Source organism: Amblyomma maculatum, chromosome 1 (assembly GCF_055883805.1).
Source record: "Amblyomma maculatum isolate TAMU_Amacu chromosome 1, ASM5588380v1, whole genome shotgun sequence".
In the NCBI taxonomy this organism is placed as follows: Eukaryota; Metazoa; Arthropoda; class Arachnida; order Ixodida; family Ixodidae; genus Amblyomma; species Amblyomma maculatum.
The window spans coordinates 493,036,882-493,064,189 of record NC_139344.1 but is presented as its reverse complement, the minus strand read 5'-3'; the positions used below and the strand labels follow the sequence as shown (position 1 = coordinate 493,064,189).

At 47.8% G+C, this 27,308-nt stretch overlaps 1 protein-coding gene across 1 annotated transcript; it reads left to right on the top strand.

Annotated features, from left to right (window-relative positions):
• The first annotated feature begins 3,651 nt into the window (after window positions 1-3,651).
• Window positions 3,652-6,663, top strand: LOC146210259 (uncharacterized). The gene is made up of 3 exons (XM_084608700.1): window positions 3,652-3,984; window positions 5,084-5,175; window positions 5,952-6,663. Exons 1-3 carry the CDS (start codon window positions 3,844-3,846, stop codon window positions 6,442-6,444), a joined length of 726 nt encoding a protein of 241 aa, XP_084464826.1. The 5' UTR covers window positions 3,652-3,843; the 3' UTR covers window positions 6,445-6,663.
• The last annotated feature ends 20,645 nt before the right edge of the window (window positions 6,664-27,308 follow it).

Genomic DNA, 27,308 nt, shown 5'->3' with positions numbered 1-27,308 from the left:
GGGCAGCTGCTGCACATTCGTCAGCTGTCTCGTTACCTACGATTCCGACATGGCTAGGTACCCAGCAGAATTTAATTTTGTAACCTCGTGTTTCGGCTGATGTTATACAATGTATTATTTTTCCCACTACAGGTTCTGTTGCATTTTTAGAGTGTAATGCTGTGATTAAGCTGAGGGAGTCAGTGTAGATTATACTCTTTTCAATATTGCATTTTATTATTTTTTCCACAGCTATGGATATGGCATAACTTTCTGCAGTGAACACTGATGCACAATTGGGCAACCTAACTGTTTTCTGGCGATTGTTTTCTACGACACCACTACCAACATATGAGGTAGTATTAGAACCGTCGGTATAAAATGTATTGTGGTCTTTGTATTTTTCCTCTAATGTCAGGAATTGTTGTAATATGTGTTCGTGTGGAGTTTGTTGTTTGTCAAACTGTGTTAAAGTAAGGTCGCATACACAGGGAAATTTATACCAAGGGGGTAATGGATCAGGGCATTGTGCAATGTCGGGGAGTGTATCGAGTATTTTTATTTCTTCGCACATCTGTTCGAAGCGGAGGAGGAGGGGTCTGACTGCTTGCGGTTTGTTGTTGAACAGGGTTCTGGACGGGCACTTTGTTACTATGGGGTAGCAGAGGTGTGTTGGTAGCGAACGGATCTTAAGAATGTATGAACAAGTTAGCATGGTTCTTCTGTCCTCAAGAGATGGTTCGTTGGTTTCTACATACAGACTTCGCACAGGCGACGTCCTGTATGCCCCGGTCGAAAGACGCAGACCTAGGTTGTGGACTGCGTCTAGTCGTTTTAGGTATGAGGGTCTTGCGGAACCGTAGACTATGCAACCGTAGTCCAAGCTCGAACGTACAACTGAACGATAAATCTGCAGAAGGCATGTCCTGTCGGACCCCCAGCGTTTACGTGACAGCACTTTAAGTATATTTAAAGATTGGGAGGCTTTCTTTTTAAGGGTGTTTATGTGGGGGAGGAAAGTAAGCTTTCTGTCGAAAGTAATGCCTAGAAAATTATGTTCGTGTTTTACTGGGAGAGCAATGTCATTGAGGTAAACTGTAGGGTCCACTTGCAAACCTCGTCTAAGTGAGAATAAAACGGCTATTGATTTCTCTGCAGAGAACCTGAAACCATTTCTATCTGCCCATGTCGCTAGTTTATTCACTGTTAATTGAATTTGTCTCTCACACGTTGATACATTAGAGGATGTACATGCTATTTGTAGGTCATCGACATAGACTGAATGCATGATGGTCGTTGGGATTACTTTTACTATGGAGTTCATTTTTGCTATAAACAGCGTGGTACTCAAGATGCACCCCTGAGGGACACCATTCTCCTGAGTGAAACGTTTTCACAGAGTAGCACCGAGACGAACTTAGAAAGAACGGTCGGACAAAAACTCTTTCAAGCATTTTAACATTCTGCCGCGGATGCCAAGGTCTCCCAGGTCACGTAGGATTCCATACCTCCACGTCGTGTCATAAGCTTTTTCTAAATCAAAAAATACGGCAAGGCAGTGTTGTCTGCGCATAAATGCTTCTCGTACCGTATTTTCCAAGCGCACAAGATGATCAGTTGTCGAACATCCTTTTCTAAATCCACATTGGCGGGTGTCGAGAAGTTTGTGAGATTCAAGTGTAAACATGAGCCTGATATTTAGAACACTTTCAAACGATTTAGCGATACAACTCGTTAGTGCTATGGGCCTATAACTGCTTGGGGATGTTGGTGGCTTTCCATGTTTCAGTAACAGAACAATAATGGCTTTCTTCCAGGCCTGCGGTATTTCTCCTGACATCCATACCTTGTTAAAAAATTTTAAGAGTGCTTTAACTGAGGATTCAGAAAGATGGGCTAGCATTTGATAGTGTATTTCATCTGGGCCTGGTGCTGTACGTTTGCCGGAAGAGAGAACTGTGTTTATTTCTTGTAGTGTAAGGGGACTGTTGTATGATTCGTGAACGCTGCCAGTAGTAGGTAATTTCTGTCTTTCTGCTTGGCTTTTATACTTTAAAAATGATTCTGAATAATGTGATGAGCTAGATACCATGAAAAAATGTTCACCTAAAATGCCCGCTTGCTCTTGAATGCTTGTCTGGGTATTTGGGTCTGTAAGGAGAGGAACTGTAAACGGGGAGTACTTGCCATTTAATTTATTTACTTGTGCCCACATATCCTTGGATGTTATATGACTGTTTATAGAAGAGATGTAATGCTGCCTGTATCGTATGCGTCAGGGACAGCATGCGCAGTGCGGCCTCAAAATCTACAACTGATACGCAACAGCCGATACGCTGCTGTCCAAGCCATCTGTATAAATACGCGTTGCTCAAATAAAGCTGTGCTCTTTTCCCCCTGGCATTCGGTGTACCATGACGTCGATACATGGTGTCAGAAGTGGCTAACGCCGACGAGCAGACCGAAGAAATAAGCCACGAAATGGATTTCTTAAGGCCACCGGACGCACTTCACCTGAAAGGGGACATCGCAAAGAATTGGCAGCTGTTCAAGCAGAAGTTCCAGCTTTTCCTGACGGCGACAGAAACAGCAAAGCCTCGACCAGAGCCAACGAAAATAGCGCTTGTTGCTTGAATGACAGTCCTGGCCGATGTATCCTGAAGTAATTCCACCTCCGGAAAGCTTGAGAGCGCATCGTAAACACAAAGATAAGGTCTACCCCCATAGTAAAAAATGTCGATTCCAACTCGGTACCACGCTTGCGTGGGCACTGAGCGCATCTGCAGCGGCTCACGCGGCTGGCTGTTGCTTCTTCACCTTGCTACCGCAGGTGAAGAAGCAATTGAGGTATTTAACACCTTTACTTTTTCGGAAGATGAAAGCAGCAGTGACTACGCGACGGTAATCAAAAAGTTTGACGAGTATTGCGCAGCCCAGAGCAATGAAGTATATGAGCGCTACTTATTCAGGAGGCGAGTGCAGGAACCTGGCGAGCCATTCGAGCACTTTTTGAGAGATTTGAAGACTCAAGCACGACTTTGTAACTTTGCTGGGTTACTCGATTCAGTGATCAGAGACCAAATTGTTTTTGGTATAACTGACGACAAGATACGCGAGAAGTTATTGAGAGATAACAAGCTCACCCTCCAGAAAGCAGAACAGATCTGCAAGGCTGCCGAAGCAGCCGCGGCGCATAAGGAAATATGGGAACAAGACCATCATCAGGTCGACCCAGTCCACAAAACGAGCTCTACCCATCGTAAAAGGCAGCAGGCCTATATTTGCCAAAGCTGCGCACGAACGCACGCACCGCGGAGCTGCCCTGCTTTTGGTCGTACTTGTTATAAGTGCCAGCGGAAAAACCACTTTGCGGTCTGCTGTAAAGCAAAGCAGCAAATAAGTGAGCTCACTGGTTCCGAGGAAGAGTTCGATGTGCTCAACGTGGCTGTCAGAAACACTGTCCGTGAGCGCGATTGGCTTGCTCAAGCACAAGTTGGCAACTTGTCGGTGTGCATGAAAGTTGACACCGGTTCACAAGCCAATATTCTTCCCCTCAGTGTCCTAAACAAGATGCTGCCAAAACCACCGCTGAAGCCCAGTTGCGCGACATTGCGGTCCTTCGGCGGAAGCGAAATTCAACAATTTGGCACGATCACTACGGAAGTGAAGCTTAATGGTCACAACGCCGTTTTACAGTTTTTCATTGTGCGCAAAGGGCAAGCGATACTAGGCCTTCAAGCCTGCGAACGCCTTAGACTCCTTTCGCGGCAGGTGCACGCCGTGTCTCAAGATTCAACACAAACAGTGGTAGACGAATTCCGTCATCTGTTCAGCGGCACGGGTTGCGTTGAGCGTCGATACCATATGGTACTCCGCGATGACGCCGTGCCGGTAGTGCAGCCAGCGCGACGAGTTCCACTAGCCTTGCGGGAGCCACTACGGGAAGAGCTGCGACGCATGCAACAGGGTGGAATCATTTCCAAGGTGTCGGAGCCCACTGACTGGGTAAGCCCTCTTGTGATAGTACGAAAAAAGGATGGAAAACTTCGGGTATGCATGGACCCCAGGAAGATTAATGAATGTATTAAAAGAGAACATTACCAGATGCCAACGCGAGAAGACATAGAGGCGGAGCTGGCCGGGGCAACTGTTTTTTCGCGCCTCGATGCGAACGCCGGATTCCACCAGATACCCTTGGACGAGGAAACGTCAAAACTGTGCACATTTGCAACGCCTTTCGGGCGGTACCGTTTTCTTAGGTTACCTTTTGGGATTTCATCTGCTTCAGAGGTTTTCCAAAAGATTCTGAATGAAATCTTCGATGGACTACAAGGTGTTAGAGTATATGTTGACGACGTATTAGTCTGGGGCAAATCGATGAAAGAGCACAATGACCGGCTGAGGCTAGCGCTAGAAGCGGCAGAACGAGCTGGCTTGACTTTCAACCCGACCAAATGCACAGTTGGCGTGACAGAAATAGAATTCCTAGGTGACACAATCAGCGGTGAGGGAGTAAGACCTAGCCACTCATTGATACAATGCATGACGCAAATGCCTGAGCCGAAGGACAAACAAGCAGTGCAAAGAATGCTCGGCGTAGCAAACTACTTCAGCAAATTTCTGCCATCGTTGGCGCGCAGGACAGCACTACTACGAGGTTTGCTAAAGCAGGGCACTGTGTTTGAATGGACGGCGAACCACGCCAAAGAGTGGAACCAGCTTTGCGACAGCATGAGCAAACAACCACTCCTATCGCTTTTCGACCCTGCAAAAGAAACTAAAATTTCATGCGATGCATCGCAAAACGGCTTAGGTGCTGCATTATTACAGCTTCACGATAATGAGTGGAAGCCGGTCGCATACGCGTCTAAAGCTCTGACGGAAGCCCAGCAGCGATACTCGCAGATAGAAAAAGAAGCCATGGCGATTGTGTACGGTTGTGAAAGGTTCAATCATTTCACATACGGTCGTCACATTATCGTGGAAACCGATCATCAACCTTTGATAGCGATATCTCAAAAAGCGATTGGTGACATGCCGCCAAGGCTGCAACGCTTCTTTCTGCGACTGCTTCGTTACGATATCAAGATTGTTTTTGTTCCAGGAAAGCACCTCTTCCTGGCCGATATGCTGTCCCGGGCTTCACTCAACTGTGACAAGACCGACATCGACAGCCAAGATGCAGAAGTACACGCCGTGAGTGTAGTTTCGTCTCGCGTGAGCCATAGAACTTTAACTCGACTGGTCGCCGAGACAAACAAAGATGAATATCTGTGCAGTGTACTCAAAAGTCTGAGAGAAGGTGCACCGGTTGAAGGTCAGCTGAAGCCATTTACTGGCGAGCTCTCGCAGGTTCAGGGCGTTTTGTTAAAGGGCTCCAAAGTGGTGATTCCCACTAGCATGAAGCACGAAATTCTGGAAAAAATTCACCAAGGCCACTTGGGTATAAGCAAATGCAAATCCAGAGCCCGGGAAGCGATATTCTGGCCAGGCATGAATAGCGCCATTGAAGCCTTTGTCCAGAAATGCGCAGTCTGCCGGAAATATGCATACAGCCAGCCGCGTGAGCCGCTGCAGATGCGCTCAGTGCCCACGCAAGCGTGGTACCGAGTTGGAATCGACATTTTTTACTATGGGGGTAGACCTTATCTTTGTGTTTACGATGCGCTCTCAAGCTTTCCGGAGGTGGAATTACTTCAGGATACATCGGCCAGGACTGTCATTCAAGCAACAAGCGCTATTTTCGCTAGATATGGCATACCAATGGAGGTATGCTCAGACAACGGACCCCCTTTTTCAAGCTACCAGTTCGCTGCATTTGCAAGAGAATATGATTTCCAGCACATTACTTCTAGCCCTAGATACCCACAGTCGAATGGCCTGGCAGAAAAGGGGGTACAGGTGGTGAAGCGAATATTAAAGAAAACTGCTGAAGCCAATCAAGATTTCTGGCTTGGTTTGCTCGCTTACAGGACAACCCCACTGGAAGGTGCTGCGGCACCCGCAGAGATTCTTCAGGCCAGAAAGCTACGAACAACGCTACCAGACACTCAAGAAGGTCCCAGTTTGCATATTGCCAAGCATCGCCAGAGTAAGAGAGACCGGCAACTCCTACCACCCCTGAGACAAGGTGACGTTGTGCGCGTGAAGAAAGTTGTCTGGGACAAAAAAGCAAAGGTCGTGCAGCGCTGTGCTGGACCAAGGTCCTACAATGTTCTAACAGAAGACGGCAGACTTCTGCGTCGCAATCGAAAACATCTCATGTCTACGAAAGAAAACTTTCTGAGTGAACTTGACGACGACAGCGATGACACCATTGAGGACAGCACGCCGCAGCATCAGCAGCGACCAGTGACATCTGATGGTGATGCAGTGTCAAGCGCTCCGGGGTTAAGACGATCGCAGAGACAACGTGCACCCCCGCAACGCTTGGAATACGGCAGAGACTTTCAGCAAATGTCTTAAGTTATTCTTTTGTGCACTGAGCCCATGTCGTGCTTGCAACTTTGCTTTGTTGTTGTTTTTAGTTTTCTTTCCAAAAGAAGGAAGATGTATCGTATGCGTCAGGGACAGCATGCGCAGTGCGGCCTCAAAATCTACAACTGATACGCAACAGCCGATACGCTGCTGTCCAAGCCATCTGTATAAATACGCGTTGCTCAAATAAAGCTGTGCTCTTTTCCCCCTGGCATTCGGTGTACCATGACGTCGATACACTGCCATGAAGCTTTTTCAGCAGTACGACGCACATAGCGGGCTTTAGCTCTAGCCTTTTTGAAAATTAGGAGATTTTCTTGTGTGGGGTACCTGCGAAATATACTCCACGCCTTATTTTGTTTTTTCTTTGCCTCCCTGCAGTCTTTTGTCCACCACACTTTACAGTTCTGTCTCACAACTCCAGATGATTGAGGGATGGCTTGGCGTGCGGCGGCTAAAATACAAGAGGTAAATCTTTCATTTAACTCGTCGACATTAAAATCTTCGGCAAATAGTTTTCTCAAGTCGGCTTTCTCTTTAAAAAGCTTCCAGTCTGCTAAATGCAGCTTCCAACATCTTGGTTTGGTTTGAATTATAGATGGTGATGATGTTAGACTGATTGTTGTAGGTAGGTGATCACTTCCATGCGGATTATCTAAGACATCCCATTTAAAATCGCTAAGAACCGATGATGAGCAGAAAGATAAATCAATAAAACTCATTTTACCGGAGCTCGGGGAGCAGTAAGTGGGTTTTCCGGTGTTAAGTAAGCAGATATTATTGCACAGAATAAAGTCTTCTAAAATTTGGCCCCTCGTGTCAGTTTTTTCACTGCCCCAGAAAAAAGAGTGGGCGTTAAAATCGCCAACTACTACGCATGGATCTGGCAGTTGGCTGAAAAGGTCTTCGATATCATAGAGTGTTATTTTTAAGTGTGGCTCTATATAAATACTGCAAATTGTGATTGTTTTATACGTGATAAGTGTGGCAGCTACTGCTTCTAGCCGAGTTTTGAGCCTATGTTCACGAGCTGCAATATTGTTTTTAACTATGATGGCAACACCGCCCGAGAGCCTGCATGCCTGCTCTCGATCACGGCGGAAGACTTTGTATTTTTTAAGAATATTCACATGTAGAGGACTCAGGTTTGTTTCCTGCAGACATAAGGCCACAGGTGAATATGTTGCTAAAATGTCTTTTATGTCGCTTAAGTTATTAAGCAGTTTAACAAAACTTGAAGTTGGGCTAGATGGTGCATTGTAAATTTGACTGAAGATGAAGCGCACGGGAAGACGCACACAAGAGAAGAAGACACAGGACACGCGCTAACTCACATCTGGTTTATTGCAGCAATAACAGCAAATATATGCTGAAAAGGGTTCATGCGCAGTACATAAAAATCCCATAAAGACAGAGGAAAAAAAATATAAGGAATATTACAAAACATTATCAAGGAATTTCACAAAACCCGATCAAGAAAACTGATCTCTGCATTCCTTGATAATGTTTTGTAATATTCCTTATATTTTTTTTCCTCTGTCTTTATGGGATTTTTATGTACTGCGCATGAACCCTTTTCAGCATATATTTGCTGTTATTGCTGCAATAAACCAGATGTGAGTTAGCGCGTGTCCTGTGTCTTCTTCTCTTGTGTGCGTCTTCCCGTGCGCTTCATCTTCAGTCAAATTATTAAGCAGTCCCCTGCAATTCCAGTTTATTACAAAAGCCATCTTAAGCTATACGAGTAAAATAGAGACTACGTTGTTTTTGGCCCCGTGATTCGGGGCTTGTCCTTTTTTGCACGCTCTAAGGAGTCCCGCCGTCTTGACGGCACAGGACTACCCAGTGTTGTCGTGTCCATCGCGTCTTCAGACACGCTGGATGACCGCGGACAACACACCGGAACGCTTGAAGTAGGCCTCCCCGTGTGAGAAGAGGCCTTGGGCCCCGCAGACCTGGAAGGTCGCGAAGCCTGCTTTGGGGGTGGTGGAGCAGCGCCAGCTGCAGCCACCGTGGGCGCGGATGGCTCCACACCAGGGTCACTACCCGTGACCTGGGCGGGTGCCGAAGCACGCTGTGACGCTGCGCCCTGTTGCGTCACAACGGAGTAAGTTGGGCTTTGGACCAATTTAAGCCGCTTTCTCGCCTCTCCGAATGTAATGTTCTCAGTGACTTTTAAGGTTACAATTTCTTTTTCTTTCTTCCACGTTGGGCAGGATCTTGAGTATGCTGGGTGGTTGCCCTCACAGTTTACGCAAAGGTTTGGTTCAGTTTGACAGTTGTCAGTGGCATGTTCATTTGAGGCACATTTTGCGCAGGTGAGTCGGCCTCGGCAGCTCTGGGAGCTGTGGCCATATCTCTGGCAGTTATAACAGCGACGTGGGTTAGGTATGTACAGTCCGAGTTGCAGCTTTGTGTATCCTACTTCAACGGAGTCTGGAAGGGTGCTCAGCGCAAATGTCAAGACGATGTGCTTAGTTTGGATCTCTTTGTTGTCTCGCCTGATCTTGATTCGGTAAACGTTGATGACATTTTGGTCCTTGAGTCCATCGAGCAATTCTTCTTCGGTCAGAAACTTGAGGTCATTATCTGAAATGACCCCACGAACTGTATTGAGTGAGCGGTGTGGTGAGATTGTGACAGGGACATCACCGAATGATGTAACAGCTGCTAGCTTTTCGCACTGGTGGTTGTACAGCACTTCTAAGAGGAGGTCACCGTTTGGTAGCTTTTTGACTTTGTAGCCTGGACCTATTGTGTCTGTGAGAGTCTTTGTCACAAGGAACGGTGAGACTTGACGGGCAGTTTTTTCTGCTTGTTCAGAGTGAATGACATGAAAGCGGGGGAAGCTGTTTACATTTTTAGTGAAAAACTTGTTCGTCACATCGGTGCGCCCTCTCTTGGCGGGAGGGCGATCAGTTGCGGAAAGGGAAGAAGCCATAAAATTTATTTTATTGTTCGGTTATGGTACCAGCCACCCACCATGGAGTCCAACAAGGGGACGGGACAGGTGCCTAAAAAAAGCCCTGCCCACGCCAGCTGTATACCTTAACTATAACCTAATATGGCTCAACTCAGGGTAGTCAGCCACACAAGGTTAACCCTCGCCGCCGGGAAGTAAGGAAAAAACCAAGAAGAGAGTAGAGGACAGGAGAGTTGTAGGATAGATGACAGGAAAGTGAAAGATGGAGGGGATGACAGGAAAAGGCGACTGCCGATTTCCCCCGGGTGGGTCAGCCCGGAGGTGCCGTCTATGGGAAGCGTGGGCCAAAGTGGTGTGTTGCCTCCGCCGAGGGGCCTTAAAGGTCCAAACACTCGGCATCGGCTCAACCACCAGGGTCCCCTTTTCCCCAGACACGACGATGCCACGCACGGCTAAGCGTGGGTGCTCGGGGTCCGTGGTGTCGCACAAAACACACAAACACCTGCTTTAACAGGTGCCCCCTGCGGGGTGCTGCCTCCTGTCATTTCACCGGTTTGCGCAAGATAAGTTCAAAGAAGCCGAGTAGTTCACGTGCCGTAAACGGTCTGTATCGCTCAAGGCTGATGCACAAAATTCCACATCAGCATCACTATCTGGATTATCTACGGACGTCACTGCCATCCCTAAAAAATTCAACCATCCAGCCTACATAACCAGCAGCAAACCGAGGAAACCCTCACTTGGAAGCAGTCATCGTGCCAAAGAAACCGTTTCTCCTGCTGCCTCATGTCATTTCACCGGTTTGCGCAAGGTAAGTTCAAAGAAGCCGAGTAGTTCACGTGCCGTGGACGCTCCGTATCGGTCAAGGCTGATGCACAAAATTTCACATCACCATCACCATCTGGATTATCTACAGACATCACTGCCATCCCCAGTAACTTCAATCATCTAGCCTACATAACTAGCAGAAAACCGAGGAAACCCTCACTTGGAAGCAGTGATCGTGCCAAAGAAATCTATTCTCTTGCTGCCTCCTGTCATTTTACCGGATTGTGTAAGATAAGTTCAAAGAAGCCGAGTAGTTCACCTGCCGTGGACGATCCGTATCGCTCAAGGCTGGTGCACAAAATTTCGCATCAGCGTCACCATCTGGATTATCTACAGACGTCACTGCCATCTCTAGCAACTTAAACCATCCAGCCTACATAACTAGCAGCAAACCAAGGAAACCCTCACTTGGAAGCAGTTATCGTGCCAAAGAAACCGTTTCCCTTGCTGCCTCCTGTCATTTCACCGGTTTGGGCAAGATAAGTTCAAAGAAGCCGAGAAGTTCACGTGCCGTGGACGATCCGTATCCCTCAAGGCTGATGCACAAAATTTCACACCAGCGTCACCATCTGGATCATCTACAGACGTCACTGCCATCCCTAGCAACTTCAACCATCCAGCCTAAATAACTAGCAGCAAGGCGAGGAAACCCTCACTTCGAAGCAGTGATCGGGCCAAAGAAACCGTTTCTCTTGCTGCCTCCTGTCATTTCACCGGTTTGCGAAAGATAAGTTCAAAGAAGCCGAGTAGTTCACGTGCCGTAAACGGTCTGTATCGCTCAAGGCTGATGTACAAAATTCCACATCAGCATCACTATCTGGATTATCTACGGACGTCACTGCCATCCCTAAGAAATTCAACCATCCAGCCTACATAACCAGCAGCAAACCGAGGAAACCCTCACTTGGAAGCAGTCATCGTGCCAAAGAAACCGTTGCTCCTGCTGCCTCATGTCATTTCACCGGTTTGCGCAAGGTAAGTTCAAAGAAGCCGAGTAGTTCACGTGCCGTGGACGCTCCGTATCGGTCAAGGCTGATGCACAAAATTTCACATCATCATCACCATCTGGATTATCTACAGACATCACTGCCATCCCCAGTAACTTCAATCATCTAGCCTACATAACTAGAAGAAAACTGAGGAAACCCTCACTTGGAAGCAGTGATCGTGCCAAAGAAACCGTTTCTCTTGCTGCCTCCTGTCATTTCAGCGGTTTGCGCAGGATAAGTTGAAAGAAGCCGAGTAGTTCACGTGCCGTGGACGGTCCGTATCGCTCAAGGCTGATGCACAAAATTTCTCATCAGCCTCACCATCTGGATTATCTACGGACGTCACTGCCATCCCTAGGAAATTCAACCATCCAGCCTACATAACTAGCAGCAAACCGAAGAAACCCTCACTTGGAAGCAGTGATCGTGCCAAAGAAACCGTTTCCCTGGCTGCCTCCTGTGATTTGATCAGTTTGCGCAAGATAAGTTCAAAGAAGCCGAGTAGTTCACGTGCCGTGGACGATCCGTATCGCTCAAGGCTGATGCACAAAATTTCACATCAGCAGCACCATCTGGATTATCTACAGACGTCACTGCCATCCCTAGCAACTTCAACCATCCAGCCGACATAAGTAGCAGCAAACCGAGGGAACCCTCACTTGGAAGCAGTGATCGTGCCAAAGAAACCGTTTCTCTTGAGCCTCCTGTCATTTTACCGGTTTGTGCAAGATAAGTTCAAAGAAGCCGAGTAGCTCACGTGCCGTGGACGATCCGTATCGCTCAAGGCTGATGCACAAAATTTCACATCAGCGTCACCGTCTGGATTATCTACAGACGTCACTGCCATCCCTAGCAACTTCAACCACGCAGCCTACATACTAGCAGCAAACAGAGGAAACCCTCACTTGGAAGCAGTGATCGTGCCAAAGAAACTGTTTCTCTTTCTGCCTCCTGTCATTTCACCGGTTTGCGCAAGATAAGTTCAAAGAAGGCGAGAAGTTCACGTGCTGTGGACGATTCGTATTGCTCAAGGCTGATGCACAAAATTTCACATCAGTGTCACCATCTGGATTATCTACAGACGTCACTGCCATCCCTAGCAACTTCAGCCATCCAGCCTACATAACTAGCAGCAAACCGAGGAAAGCCTCACTTGGAAGCAGTGATCGTGCCAAAGAAACCGTTTCTCTTGCTGCCTCCTGTAATTTCACCGGTTTGCGCAAGATAAGTTCAAAGAAGCCGAGTAGTTCACGTGCCGTGGACGTTCCGTATCGCTCAAGGCTGATGCACAAAATTTCACATCAGCGTCACCATCTGGATTATCTACAGACGTCACTGCCATCCCTAGCAACTTCAACCATCCAGCCTACATAACTAGCAGCAAACCGAGGAAAACCTCACTTGCAAGCAGTGATCGTGCCAAAGAAACCGTTTCTCTTGCTGCCTCCTGTCATTTCACGCGTTTGCGCAAGATAAGTTCAAAGAAGCCAAGTAGTTCACGTGCCGTGGACGATCCGTATCGCTCAAGGCTGATGCACAAAATTTCACATCAGCACTACCATCTGGATTATCTACAGACGTCACTGCCATCCCTAGCAACTTCAACCATCCAGCCTACATAACTAGCAGCAAACCGAGGAAACCCTCACTTGGAAGCAGTGATCGTGGCAAAGAAACCGTTTCTCTTGCTGCCTCCTGTCATTTCACCGGTTTGCGCAAGAAAAGTTCAAAGAAGCCGAGTAGTTCACGTGCCGTAACCGGTCTGTATCGCTCAAGGCTGATGCACAAAATTTCCCATCAGCGTCACCATCTGGATTATCTACAGACGTCACTGCCATCCCTAGCAACTTCAACCATCCAGCCAACATAACTAGCAGCAAACCGAGGAAACCCTCACTTGGAGGCAGTGATCGTGCCAAAGAAACCGTTTCTTTTGCTGCCTCTTGTAATTTCACCAGTTTGCGCAAGATAAGTTCAAAGAAGCCGAGTAGTTCACGTGCCGTGGACGATCCATATCGCTCAAGGCTGATGCACAAAATTTCACATCAGCGTCACCATCTGGATTATCTACAGACGTCACTGCCATCCCTAGTAACTTCAACCATCTAGCCTACATCACTAGCAGCAAACCGAGGAAACCCTCACTTGGAAGCAGTGATCGTGCCAAAGAAACTGTTTCTCTTGCTGCCTCCTGTCATTTCACCGGTTTGCGCAAGATAAGTTCAAAGAAGCCGAGTAGTTCACGTGCCGTGGACGATCCCTATCGCTCAAGGCTGGTGCACAAAATTTCACATCAGCGTCACCATCTGGATTATCTACAGACGTCACTGCCATCTCTAGCAACTTCAACCATCCAGCCTACATAACTAGCAGCAAACCGAGGAAACCCTCACTTGGAAGCAGTCATTGTGCCAAAGAAACCGTTTCTATTGCTGCCTCCTGTCATTTCAGCGGTTTGCGCAAGATAAGTTGAAAGAAGCCGAGAAGTTCACGTGCCGTGGACGATCCGTATTGCTCAAGGCTGATGCACAAAATTTCACATCAGTGTCACCATCTGGATTATCTACAGACGTCACTGCCATCCCTAGCAACTTCAGCCATCCAGCCTACATAACTAGCAGCAAACCGAGGAAACCCTCACTTGGAAGCAGTGATCGTGCCAAAGAAACCGTTTCTCTTGCTGCCTCCTGTCATTCCACCGGTTTGCGCAAGATAAGTTCAAAGAAGCCGAGTAGTTCACGTGTCGTGGACGATCCCTATCGCTCAAGGCTGGTGCACAAAATTTCACCTCAGCGTCACCATCTGGATTACTTACAGACGTCACTGCCATCTCTAGCAACTTCAACCATCCAGCCTACATAACTAGCAGCAAACCGAGGAAACCCTCACTTGGAAGCAGTCATCGTGCCAAAGAAACCGTTTCTCTTGCTGCCTCATGTCATTTCACCGGCTTGCGCAAGATAAGTTCAAAGAAGCCGAGTAGTTCACGTGCCGTGGACGCTCCGTATCGCTCAAGGCTGATGCACAAAATTTCTCATCAGCCTCACCATCTGGATTATCTACGGACGTTACTGCCATCCCTAGGAAATTCAACCATCCAGCCTACATAACTAGCAGCAAACCGAGGAAACCTTCACTTGGAAGGAGTGATCGTGCCAAAGAAACTGTTTCTCTTGCTGCCTCCTGTCATTTCACCGGTTTGCGCAAGATAAGTTCAAAGAAGCCGAGTAGTTCACATCCCGTAAACGGTCTGTATCGCTCAAGGCTGATGCACAAAATTTCCCATCAGCGTCACCATCTGGATTATCTACATACGTCACTGCCATCCCTAGCAACTTCAACCATCCAACCTACATAACTAGCAGCAAACCGAGGAAACCCTCACTTGGAAGCAGTGATCGTGCCAAAGTCACCGTTTCTCTTTCTGCCTCCTGTCATTTCACCGGTTTGCGCAAGATAAGTTCAAAGAAGCCGAGAAGTTCACGTGCCGTGGACGATCCGTATTGCTCAAGGCTGATGCTCAAAATTTCACATCAGTGTCACCATCTGGATTATCTACAGACGTCACTGCCATCCCTAGCAACTTCAGCCATCCAGCCTACATAACTAGCAGCAAACCGAGGAAACCCTCACTTGGAAGCAGTGATCGTGCCAAAGAAACCGTTTCTCTTGCTGCCTCCTGTCATTCCACCGGTTTGCGCAAGATAAGTTCAAAGAAGCCGAGTAGTTCACGTGCCGTGGACGATCCGTATCGCTCAAGGCTGATGTACAAAATTTCACATCAGCGTCACCATCTGGATTATCTACAGACGTTACTGCCATCCCTAGCAACTTCAACCATCCAGCCTACATAACTAGCAGCAAACCAAGGAAAACCTCACTTGCAAGCAGTGATCGTGCCAAAGAAACCGTTTCTCTTAATGCCTCCTGTCATTTCACCGGTTTGCGCACGATAAGTTCAAAGGAGCCGAGAAGTTCACGTGCCGTGGACGATCCGTATTGCTCAAGGCTGATGCACAAAATTTCACATCAGTGTCACCATCTGGATTATCTACAGACGTCACTGCCATCCCTAGCAACTTCAGCTATCCAGCCTTCATAACTAGCAGCAAACCGAGGAAACCCTCACTTGGAAGCAGTGATCGTGCCAAAGAAACCGTTTCTCTTGCTGCCTCCTGTCATTCCACCGGTTTGCGCAAGGTAACTTCAAAGAAGCCGAGTAGTTCACGTGCCGTGGACGATCCCTATCGCTCAAGGCTGGTGCACAAAATTTCACATCAGCGTCACCATCTGGATTATCTACAGACGTCACTGCCATCTCTAGCAACTTCAACCATCCAGCCTACATAACTAGCAGCAAACCGAGGAAACCCTCACTTGGAAGCAGTCATTGTGCCAAAGAAACCGTTTCTATTGCTGCCTCCTGTAATTTCAGCGGTTTGCGCAAGATAAGTTGAAAGAAGCCGAGCAGTTCACGTGCCGTGGACGGTCCGTATCGCTCAAGGCTGATGCACAAAATTTCTCATCAGCCTCACCATCTGGATTATCTACGGACGTCACTGCCATCCCTAGGAAATTCAACCATACAGACTACATAACTAGCAGCAAACCGAGGAAACCCTCACTTGGAAGCAGTGATCGTGCCAAAGAAACCGTTTCCCTTGCTGCCTCCTGTCATTTGACCGGTTTGCGCAAGATAAGTTTATAGAAGCCGAGTAGTTCACGTGCCGTGGACGATACGTATCGCTCAAGGCTGATGCACAAAATTTCACATCAGCGTCACCATCTGGATTATCTACAGACGTCACTGCCATCCCTAGGAACTTCAACCATCCAGCCTACATAACCAGCAGCAAACCGAGGAAACCCTCACTTGGAAGCAGTGATCGTGCCAAAGAAACCATTTCTCTTGCTGCCTCCTGTCATTAAACCGGTTTGCGCAAGATAAGTTCAAAGAAGCCGAGTAGTTCACGTGTCGTGGACGATCCCTATCGCTCAAGGCTGGTGCACAAAATTTCACCTCAGCGTCACCATCTGGATTATCTACAGACGTAACTGCCATCTCTAGCAACTTCAACCATCCAGCCTACATAACTAGCAGCAAACCGAGGAAACCCTCACTTGGAAGCAGTCATCGTGCCAAAGAAACCGTTTCTCTTGCTGCCTCATGTCATTTCACCGGCTTGCGCAAGATAAGTTCAAAGAAGCCGAGTAGTTCACGTGCCATGGACGCTCCGTATCGGTCAAGGCTGATGCACAAAATTTCACATCAGCGTCACCATCTGGATTATCTACAGACATCACTGCCATCCCCAGTAAATTCAGTCATCTAGCCTACATAACTAGCAGCAAACCGAGGAAACCCTCACTTGGAAGCAGTGATCGTGCCAAAGAAACCGTTTCTCTTGCTGCCTCCTGTCATTTCAGCGGTTTGCGCAAGATAAGTTGAAAGAAGCCGAGCAGTTCACGTGCCGTGAACCGTCCGTATCGCTCAAGGCTGATGCACAAAATTTCTCATCAGCCTCACCATCTGGATTATCTACGGACGTCACTGCCATCCCTAGGAAATTCAACCATCCAGCCTACATAACTAGCAGCAAACCGAGGAAACCTTCACTTGGAAGCAGTGATCGTGCCAAAGAAACCGTTTCCCTTGCTGCCTCCTGTCATTTGACCGGTTTGCGCAAGATAAGTTCAAAGAAGCCGAGTAGTTCACGTGCCGTGGACGATACGTATCGCTCAAGGCTGATGCGGAAAATTTCACATCATCACCACCATCTGGATTATCTACAGACGTCAATCCCATCCCTAGCAACTTCAACCATCCAGCCTACATAACTAGCAGCAAACCGAGGAAACCCTCACCTGGAAGCAGTGATCGTGCCAAAGAAACCGTTTCTCTTGCTGCCTCCTGTCATTTTATGGGTTTGTGCAAGATAAGTTCAAAGAAGCCGAGTAGCTCACGTGCCGTGGACGATCCGTATCGCTCAAGGCTGATGCACAAAATTTCACATCAGCGTCACCATCTGGATTATCTACAGACGTCACTGCCATCCCTAGCAACTTTAACCATACAGCCTACATAACTAGCAGCAAACCGAGGAAACCCTCACTTGGAAGCAGTGATCGTGCCAAAGAAACCGTTTCTCTTGCTGCCTCCAGTAATTTCACCGGTTTGTGCAAGATAAGTTCAAGGAAGCCGAGCAGTTAACGTGCCGTGGACGATCCCTATCGCTCAAGGCTGATGCACAAAATTTCACATCAGTGTCACCCTCTGGATTATCTACAGACGTCACTGCCATCCCTAGCAACTTCAACCATCCAGCCTACATAACTAGCAGCAAACCGAGGAAACCCTCACTTGGAAGCAGTGATCGTGCCAAAGAAAGCGTTTCTCTTGCTGCCTCCTGTAATTTCACCGGTTTGCGCAAGATAAGTTCAAAGAAGCCGAGTAGTTCACGTGCCGTGGACGGTCCGTATCGCTCAAGGCTGATGCACAAAATTTCTCATCAGCATTACCATCTTGATTATCTACGGACGTCACTGCCATCCCTAGGAAATTCAACCATCCAGCCTACATAACTAGTAGCAAACCGAGGAAACCCTCACTTGGAAGCAGCGATCGTGCCAAAGAAACCGTTTCTCTTGCTGCCTCCTGTCATTTCACCGGTTTGTGCAAGGTAAGTTCAAAGAAGCCGAGTAGTTCACGTGCCGTGGACGATCCGTATCGCTCAAGGCTGATGCAAAAAATTTCACATCAGCGTCACCATCTGGATTATCTACAGATGTCACTGCCATCCATAGAAACTTCAACCATCCAGCCTACATAACTAGCAGCAAACCGAGGACCCTCACTTGGAAGCAGTGATCGTGCCAAAGAAACCGTTTCTCTTGCTGCCTCCTGTAATTTCACCGGTTTGCGCAAGATAAGTTCAAAGAAGCCGAGTAGTTCACGGGCCGTGGACGATCCATATCGCTCAAGGCTGATGCACAAAATTTCACATCAGCATCACCATCTGGATTATCTACTGACGTCACTGCCATCCCTAGCAACTTCAACCATCCAGCCTACATAACTAGCAGCAAACTGAGGAAACCCTCACTTGGAAGCAGTGATCGTGTCAAAGACACTTTCTCTTGTTGCCTCCTGTCATTTCACCGGTTTGCGCAAGATAAGTTCAAAGAAGCCGAGTAGTTCACGTGCCGTAAACGGTCTGTATCGCTCTAGGCTGATGCACAAAATTCCACATCACTATCACCATCTGGATTGTCTACAGACGTCACTGCCATCCCTAGCAACTTCAGCCAACCAGCCTACATAACTAGCAGCAAACCGAGGAAACCCTCACATGGAAGCAGTGATCGTGCCAAAGAAACCGTTTCTCTTGCTGCCTCCTGTCATTTTACCGGTTTGTGCAAGATAAGTTCAAAGAAGCCGAGTAGTTCACGTGCCGTGGACGATCCGTATCGCTCAAGGCTGATGCACAAAATTTCTCATCAGCATTACCATCTTGATCATCTACGGACGTCACTGCATCCCTAGGAAATTCAACCATCCAGCCTACATAACTAGCAGCAAACCGAGGAAACCCTCACTTGGAAGCAGTGATCGTGCCAAAGAAACCGTTTCTCTTGCTGCCTCCTGTCATTTCACCAGTTTGAGCAAGATAAGTTCAAAGAAGCCGAGTAGTTCACGTGCCGTGGACGATCCATACCGCTCAAGGCTGATGCACAAAATTTCACATCAGCATCCCCATCTGGATTATCTACAGACGTCACTGCCATCCCTAGCAACTTCAACCATCGAGCCTACATAACTAGCAGCAAACCGAGGAAACCCTCACTTGGAAGCAGTGATCGTGCCAAAAAAACCGTTTCTCTTGCTACCTCCTGTCATTTCACGGGTTTGCGCAAGATAAGTTCAAAGAAGCCGAGTAGTTCACGTGCCGTAAACGGTCTGTATCGCTCAAGGCTGAGGCACAAAATTCCACATCAGCATCACCATCTGGATTATCTACAGACGTCACTGCCATCGCTAGCAACTTCAACTATCCAGCCTACATACCTAGCAGCAAACCGAGGAAACCCTCACTTGGAAGCAGTGATCGTGCCAAAGAAACCGTTTCTCTTGCTGCCTCCTGTAATTTCACCGGTTTGTGCAAGATGAGTTCAAAGAAGCCGAGTAGTTCACGTGCCGTGGACGATCCCTATCGCTCAAGGCTGATGCACAAAATTTCACATCAGTGTCACCATCTGGATTATCTACAGACGTCACTGCCATCGCTAGCAACTTCAACCATCCAGCCTACATAACTAGCAGCAAACCGAGGAAACCCTCACTTGGAAGCAGTGATCGTGCCAAAGAAACCGTTTCTCTTGCTGCCTCCTGTCATTTTACCGGTTTGTGCAAGATAAGTTCAAAGAAGCCGAGTAGTTCACGTGCCGTGGACGACCCGTATCGCTCAAGGCTGATGCACATAATTTCACATCAGCGTCACCATCTGGATTATCTACAGACGTCACTGCCATGCCTAGCAACTTCAACCATTCAGCCTACATAACTAGCAGCACACCGAGTAAACCCTCACTTGGAAGTAGTGATCGTGCCAAAGAAACCGTTTCTCTTGCTGCCTCCTGTCATTTCACCGGTTTGCGCAATATAAGCTGAAAGAAGCCCAGTAGTTCACGTGCCGTCGACGGTCCGTATCGCTCAAGGCTGATGCACAAAATTTCTCATCAGCATTACCATCTCTATTATCTACGGACGTCACTGCATCCCTAGGAAATTCAACCATCCAGCCTACATAACTAGCAGCAAACCGAGGAAACCCTCACTTGGAAGCAGTGATCGTGCCAAAGAAACCGTTTCTCTTGCTGCCTCCTGTCATTTTACTGGTTTGTGCAAGATAAGTTCAAATAAGCCGAGTAGTTCACGTGCCGTGGACGATCCCTATCGCTCAAGGCTGATGCACAAAATTTCACATCAGTGTCACCATCTGGATTATCTACAGACGTCACTGCCATCCCTAGCAACTTCAACCATCCAGCCTACATAACTAGCAGCAAACCGAGGAAACCCTCACTTGGAAGCAGTGATCGTGCCAAAGAAACCGTTTCTCTTGCTGCCTCCTGTCATTTTACCGGTTTGTGCAAGATAAGTTCAAAGAAGCCGAGTAGTTCACGTGCCGTGGACGACCCGTATCGCTCAAGGCTGATGCACATAATTTCACATCAGCGTCACCATCTGGATTATCTACAGACGTCACTGCCATGCCTAGCAACTTCAACCATTCAGCCTACATAACTAGCAGCACACCGAGTAAACCCTCACTTGGAAGTAGTGATCGTGCCAAAGAAACCGTTTCTCTTGCTGCCTCCTGTCATTTCACCGGTTTGCGCAATATAAGCTGAAAGAAGCCCAGTAGTTCACGTGCCGTCGACGGTCCGTATCGCTCAAGGCTGATGCACAAAATTTCTCATCAGCATTACCATCTCTATTATCTACGGACGTCACTGCATCCCTAGGAAATTCAACCATCCAGCCTACATAACTAGCAGCAAACCGAGGAAACCCTCACTTGGAAGCAGTGATCGTGCCAAAGAAACCGTTTCTCTTGCTGCCTCCTGTCATTTTACTGGTTTGTGCAAGATAAGTTCAAATAAGCCGAGTAGTTCACGTGCCGTGGACGATCCCTATCGCTCAAGGCTGATGCACAAAATTTCACATCAGTGTCACCATCTGGATTATCTACAGACGTCACTGCCATCCCTAGCAACTTCAACCATCCAGCCTACATAACTAGCAGCAAACCGAGGAAACCCTCACTTGGAAGCAGTGATCGTGCCAAAGAAACCGTTTCTCTTGCTGCCTCCTGTCATTTTACCGGTTTGTGCAAGATAAGTTCAAAGAAGCCGAGTAGTTCACGTGCCGTGGACGACCCGTATCGCTCAAGGCTGATGCACATAATTTCACATCAGCGTCACCATCTGGATTATCTACAGACGTCACTGCCATGCCTAGCAACTTCAACCATTCAGCCTACATAACTAGCAGCACACCGAGTAAACCCTCACTTGGAAGTAGTGATCGTGCCAAAGAAACCGTTTCTCTTGCTGCCTCCTGTCATTTCACCGGTTTGCGCAATATAAGCTGAAAGAAGCCCAGTAGTTCACGTGCCGTCGACGGTCCGTATCGCTCAAGGCTGATGCACAAAATTTCTCATCAGCATTACCATCTCTATTATCTACGGACGTCACTGCATCCCTAGGAAATTCAACCATCCAGCCTACATAACTAGCAGCAAACCGAGGAAACCCTCACTTGGAAGCAGTGATCGTGCCAAAGAAACCGTTTCTCTTGCTGCCTCCTGTCATTTTACTGGTTTGTGCAAGATAAGTTCAAATAAGCCGAGTAGCTCACGTGCCGTGGACGATCCGTATCGCTCAAGGCTGATGCACAAAATTTCACATCAGCGTCACCATCTGGATTATCTACAGACGTCACTGCCATCCCTAGCAACTTCAACCATCCAGCCTACATAACTAGTAGCAAACCGAGGAAACCCTCACTTGGAAGCAGTGATCGTGGCAAAGAAACCGTTTCTCTTGCTGCCTCCTGTAATTTCACCGGTTTGTGCAAGATAAGTTCAAAGAAGCCGAGTAGTTCACATGCCGTGGACTATCCATATCGCTCAAGGCTGATGCACAAAATTTCACATCAGCGTCACCATCTGGATTATCTACAGACGTCACTGCCATCCCTAGCAACTTCAACCATCCAGCCTACATAACTAGCAGCAAACCGAGGAAACATTCACTTGGAAGCAGTGATCGTGCCAAAGGAACTGTTTCTCTTGCTGCCTCCTGTCATTTCACCGATTTGCGCAAGAAAAGTTCAAAGAAGCCGAGTAGTTCACGTGCCGTAACCGGTCTGTATCGCTCAAGGCTGATGCACAAAATTTCCCATCAGCGTCACCATCTGGATTATCTACAGACGTCACTGCCATCCCTAGCAACTTCAACCATCCAGCCTACATAACTAGCAGCAAACCGAGGAAACCCTCACTTGGAAGCAGTGATCGTGCCAAAGAAACCGTTTCTCTTGCTGCCTCTTGTAATTTCACCAGTTTGCGCAAGATAAGTTCAAAGAAGCCGAGTAGTTCACGTGCCGTGGACGATCCATATCGCTCAAGGCTGATGCACAAAATTTCACATCAGCGTCACCATCTGGATTATCTACAGACGTCACTGCCATCCCTAGCAACTTCAACCATCTAGCCTACATCACTAGCAGCAAACCGAGGAAACCCTCACTTGGAAGCAGTGATCGTGCCAAAGAAACTGTTTCTCTTGCTGCCTCCTGTCATTTCACCGGTTTGCGCAAGGTAAGTTCAAAGAAGCCGAGTAGTTCACATGCCGTAAACGGTCTGTATCGCTCAAGGCTGATGCACAAAATTTCCCATCAGCGTCACCATCTGGATTATCTACAGACATCACTGCCATCCCTAGCAACTTCAACCATCCAGCCTACATAACTAGCAGCAAACCGAGGAAAACCTCACTTGCAAGCAGTGATCGTGCCAAAGAAACCGTTTCTCTTAATGCCTCCTGTCATTTCACGCGTTTGCGCAAGATAAGTTCAAAGAAGCCGAGTAGTTCACGTGCCGTGGACGATCCGTATTGCTCAAGGCTGATGCTCAAAATTTCACATCAGTGTCACCATGTGGATTATCTACAGACGTCACTGCCATCCCTAGCAACTTCAGCCATCCAGCCTACATAACTAGCAGCAAACCGAGGAAACCTTCACTTGGAAGCAGTAATCGTGCCAAAGAAACCGTTTCCCTTGCTGCCTCCTGTCATTTAACCGGTTTGCGCACGATAAGTTCAAAGAAGCCGAGAAGTTCACGTGCCGTGGACGATCCGTATTGCTCAAGGCTGATGCACAAAATTTCACATCAGTGTCACCATCTGGATTATCTACAGACGTCACTGCCATCCCTAGCAACTTCAGCCATCCAGCCTACATAACTAGCAGCAAACCGAGGAAACCCTCACTTGGAAGCAGTGATCGTGCCAAAGAAACCGTTTCTCTTGCTGTCTCCTGTCATTCCACCGGTTTGGGCAAGATAAGTTCAAAGAAGCCGAGTAGTTCACGTGCCGTGGACGATCCCTATCGCTCAAGGCTGGTGCACAAAATTTCACGTCAGCGTCACCATCTGGATTATCTACAGACGTCACTGCCATCTCTAGAAACTTCAACCATCCAGCCTACATAACTAGCAGCAAACCGAGGAAACCCTAACTTGGAAGCAGTCATTGTGCCAAAGAAACCGTTTCTATTGCTGCCTCCTGTCATTTCAGCGGTTTGCGCAAGATAAGTTGAAAGAAGCCGAGCAGTTCACGTGCCGTGGACGGTCCGTTTTGCTCAAGCCTGATGCTCAAAATTTCACATCAGTGTCACCATCTGGATTATCTACAGACGTCACTGCCATCCCTAGCAACTTCAGCCATCCAGCCTACATAACTAGCAGCAAACCGAGGAAACATTCACTTGGAAGCAGTGACCGTGCCAAAGGAACTGTTTCTCTTGCTGCCTCCTGTCATTTCACCGGTTTGCGCAAGATAAGTTCAAAGAAGCCGAGTAGTTCACGTGCCGTAACCGGTCTGTATCGCTCAAGGCTGATGCACAAAATTTCCCATCAGCGTCACCATCTGGATTATCTACAGACGTCACTGCCATCCCTAGCAACTTCAACCATCTAGCCTACATCACTAGCAGCAAACCGAGGAAACCCTCACTTGGAAGGAGTGATTGTGCCAAAGAAACTGTTTCTCTTGCTGCCTCCTGTCATTTCACCGGTTTGCGCAAGATAAGTTCAAAGAAGCCGAGTAGTTCACATGCCGTAAACGGTCTGTATCGCTCAAGGCTGATGCACAAAATTTCCCATCAGCGTCACCATCTGGATTATCTACATACGTCACTGCCATCCCTAGCAACATCAACCATCCAACCTACATAACTAGCAGCAAACCGAGGAAACCCTCACTTGGAAGCAGTGATCGTGCCAAAGTCACCGTTTCTCTTTCTGCCTCCTGTCATTTCACCGGTTTGCGCAAGATAAGTTCAAAGAAGCCGAGAAGTTCACGTGCCGTGGACGATCCGTATTGCTCAAGGCTGATGCTCAAAATTTCACATCAGTGTCACCATCTGGATTATCTACAGACGTCACTGCCATCCCTAGCAACTTCAGCCATCCAGCCTACATAACTAGCAGCAAACCGAGGAAACCCTCACTTGGAAGCAGTGATCGTGCCAAAGAAACCGTTTCTCTTGCTGCCTCCTGTCATTCCACCGGTTTGCGCAAGATAAGTTCAAAGAAGCCGAGTAGTTCACGTGCCGTGGACGATCCGTATCGCTCAAGGCTGATGTACAAAATTTCACATCAGCGTCACCATCTGGATTATCTACAGACGTTACTGCATCCCTTGGAAATTCAACCATCCAGCCTACATAACTAGCAGCAAACCGAGGAAACCCTCACTTGGAAGCAGTGATCGTGCCAAAGAAACCGTTTCTCTTGCTGCCTCCTGTCATTTTACCGGTTTGTGCAAGATAAGTTCAAATAAGCCGAGTAGCTCACGTGCCGGGGACGATCCGTATCGCTCAAGGCTGATGCACAAAATTTCACATCAGCGTCACCATCTGGATTATCTACAGACGTCACTGCCATCCCTAGCAACTTCAACCATCCAGCCTACATAACTAGTAGCAAACCGAGGAAACCCTCACTTGGAAGCAGTGATCGTGGCAAAGAAACCGTTTCTCTTGCTGCCTCCTGTAATTTCACCGGTTTGTGCAAGATAAGTTCAAAGAAGCCGAGTAGCTCACGTGCCGTGGACGATCCGTATCGCTCAAGGCTGATGCACAAAATTTCACATCAGCATCACCATCTGGATTATCAACAGACGTCACTGCCATCCCTAGCAACTTCAACCATCCAGCCTACATAACTAGTAGCAAACCGAGGAAACCCTCACTTGGAAGCAGTGATCGTGGCAAAGAAACCGTTTCTCTTGCTGCCTCCTGTAATTTCACCGGTTTGTACAAGATAAGTTCAAAGAAGCCGAGTAGTTCACATGCCGTGGACTATCCATATCGCTCAAGGCTGATGCACAAAATTTCACATCAGCATCACCATCTGGATTATCTACAGGTGTCACTGCCATCCCTAGCAACTTCAACCATCCAGCCTACATAACTAGCAGCAAACCGAGGAAACATTCACTTGGAAGCAGTGATCGTGCCAAAGAAACCGTTTCTCTTGCTGTCTCCTGTCATTCCACCGGTTTGGGCAAGATAAGTTCAAAGAAGCCGAGTAGTTCACGTGCCGTGGACGATCCCTATCGCTCAAGGCTGGTGCACAAAATTTCACGTCAGCGGATTATCCCATCTGGATTATCTACAGACGTCACTGCCATCTCTAGCAACTTCAACCATCCAGTCTACATAACTAGCAGCAAACCGAGGAAACCCTAACTTGGAAGCAGTCATTGTGCCAAAGAAACCGTTTCTATTGCTGCCTCCTGTCATTTCAGCGGTTTGCGCAAGATAAGTTGAAAGAAGCCGAGCAGTTCACGTGCCGTGGACGGTCCGTTTTGCTCAAGGCTGATGCTCAAAATTTCACATCAGTGTCACCATCTGGATTATCTACAGACGTCACTGCCATCCCTAGCAACTTCAGCCATCCAGCCTACATAACTAGCAGCAAACCGAGGAAACATTCACTTGGAAGCAGTGACCGTGCCAAAGGAACTGTTTCTCTTGCTGCCTCCTGTCATTTCACCGGTTTGCGCAAGATAAGTTCAAAGAAGCCGAGTAGTTCACGTGCCGTAACCGGTCTGTATCGCTCAAGGCTGATGCACAAAATTTCCCATCAGCGTCACCATCTGGATTATCTACAGACGTCACTGCCATCCCTAGCAACTTCAACCATCTAGCCTACATCACTAGCAGCAAACCGAGGAAACCCTCACTTGGAAGGAGTGATCGTGCCAAAGAAACTGTTTCTCTTGCTGCCTCCTGTCATTTCACCGGTTTGCGCAAGATAAGTTCAAAGAAGCCGAGTAGTTCACATGCCGTAAACGGTCTGTATCGCTCAAGGCTGATGCACAAAATTTCCCATCAGCGTCACCATCTGGATTATCTACATACGTCACTGCCATCCCTAGCAACTTCAACCATCCAACCTACATAACTAGCAGCAAACCGAGGAAACCCTCACTTGGAAGCAGTGATCGTGCCAAAGTCACCGTTTCTCTTTCTGCCTCCTGTCATTTCACCGGTTTGCGCAAGATAAGTTCAAAGAAGCCGAGAAGTTCACGTGCCGTGGACGATCCGTATTGCTCAAGGCTGATGCTCAAAATTTCACATCAGTGTCACCATCTGGATTATCTACAGACGTCACTGCCATCCCTAGCAACTTCAGCCATCCAGCCTACATAACTAGCAGCAAACCGAGGAAACCCTCACTTGGAAGCAGTGATCGTGCCAAAGAAACCGTTTCTCTTGCTGCCTCCTGTCATTCCACCGGTTTGCGCAAGATAAGTTCAAAGAAGCCGAGTAGTTCACGTGCCGTGGACGATCCGTATCGCTCAAGGCTGGTGCACAAAATTTCACGTCAGCGTCACCATCTGGATTATCTACAGACGTCACTGCCATCTCTAGCAACTTCAACCATCCAGCCTACATAACTAGCAGCAAACCGAGGAAACCCTAACTTGGAAGCAGTCATTGTGCCAAAGAAACCGTTTCTATTGCTGCCTCCTGTCATTTCAGCGGTTTGCGCAAGATAAGTTGAAAGAAGCCGAGCAGTTCACGTGCCGTGGACGGTCCGTTTTGCTCAAGGCTGATGCTCAAAATTTCACATCAGTGTCACCATCTGGATTATCTACAGACGTCACTGCCATCCCTAGCAACTTCAGCCATCCAGCCTACATAACTAGCAGCAAACCGAGGAAACATTCACTTGGAAGCAGTGACCGTGCCAAAGGAACTGTTTCTCTTGCTGCCTCCTGTCATTTCACCGGTTTGCGCAAGATAAGTTCAAAGA

Bases quoted from the DNA above. Each gene is read 5' to 3' on its own strand.
- LOC146210259 (XM_084608700.1), top strand. From the start codon at position 3,844: ATGGTACTCCGCGATGACGCCGTGCCGGTAGTGCAGCCAGCGCGACGA. The intron at 3,985-5,083 runs GTAAGCCCTCTT...TTTTTGTTCCAG, and splicing joins TGTCGGAGCCCACTGACTGG to GAAAGCACCTCTTCCTGGCC. The intron at 5,176-5,951 runs GTGAGTGTAGTT...GCTCGCTTACAG, and splicing joins AAGATGCAGAAGTACACGCC to GACAACCCCACTGGAAGGTG.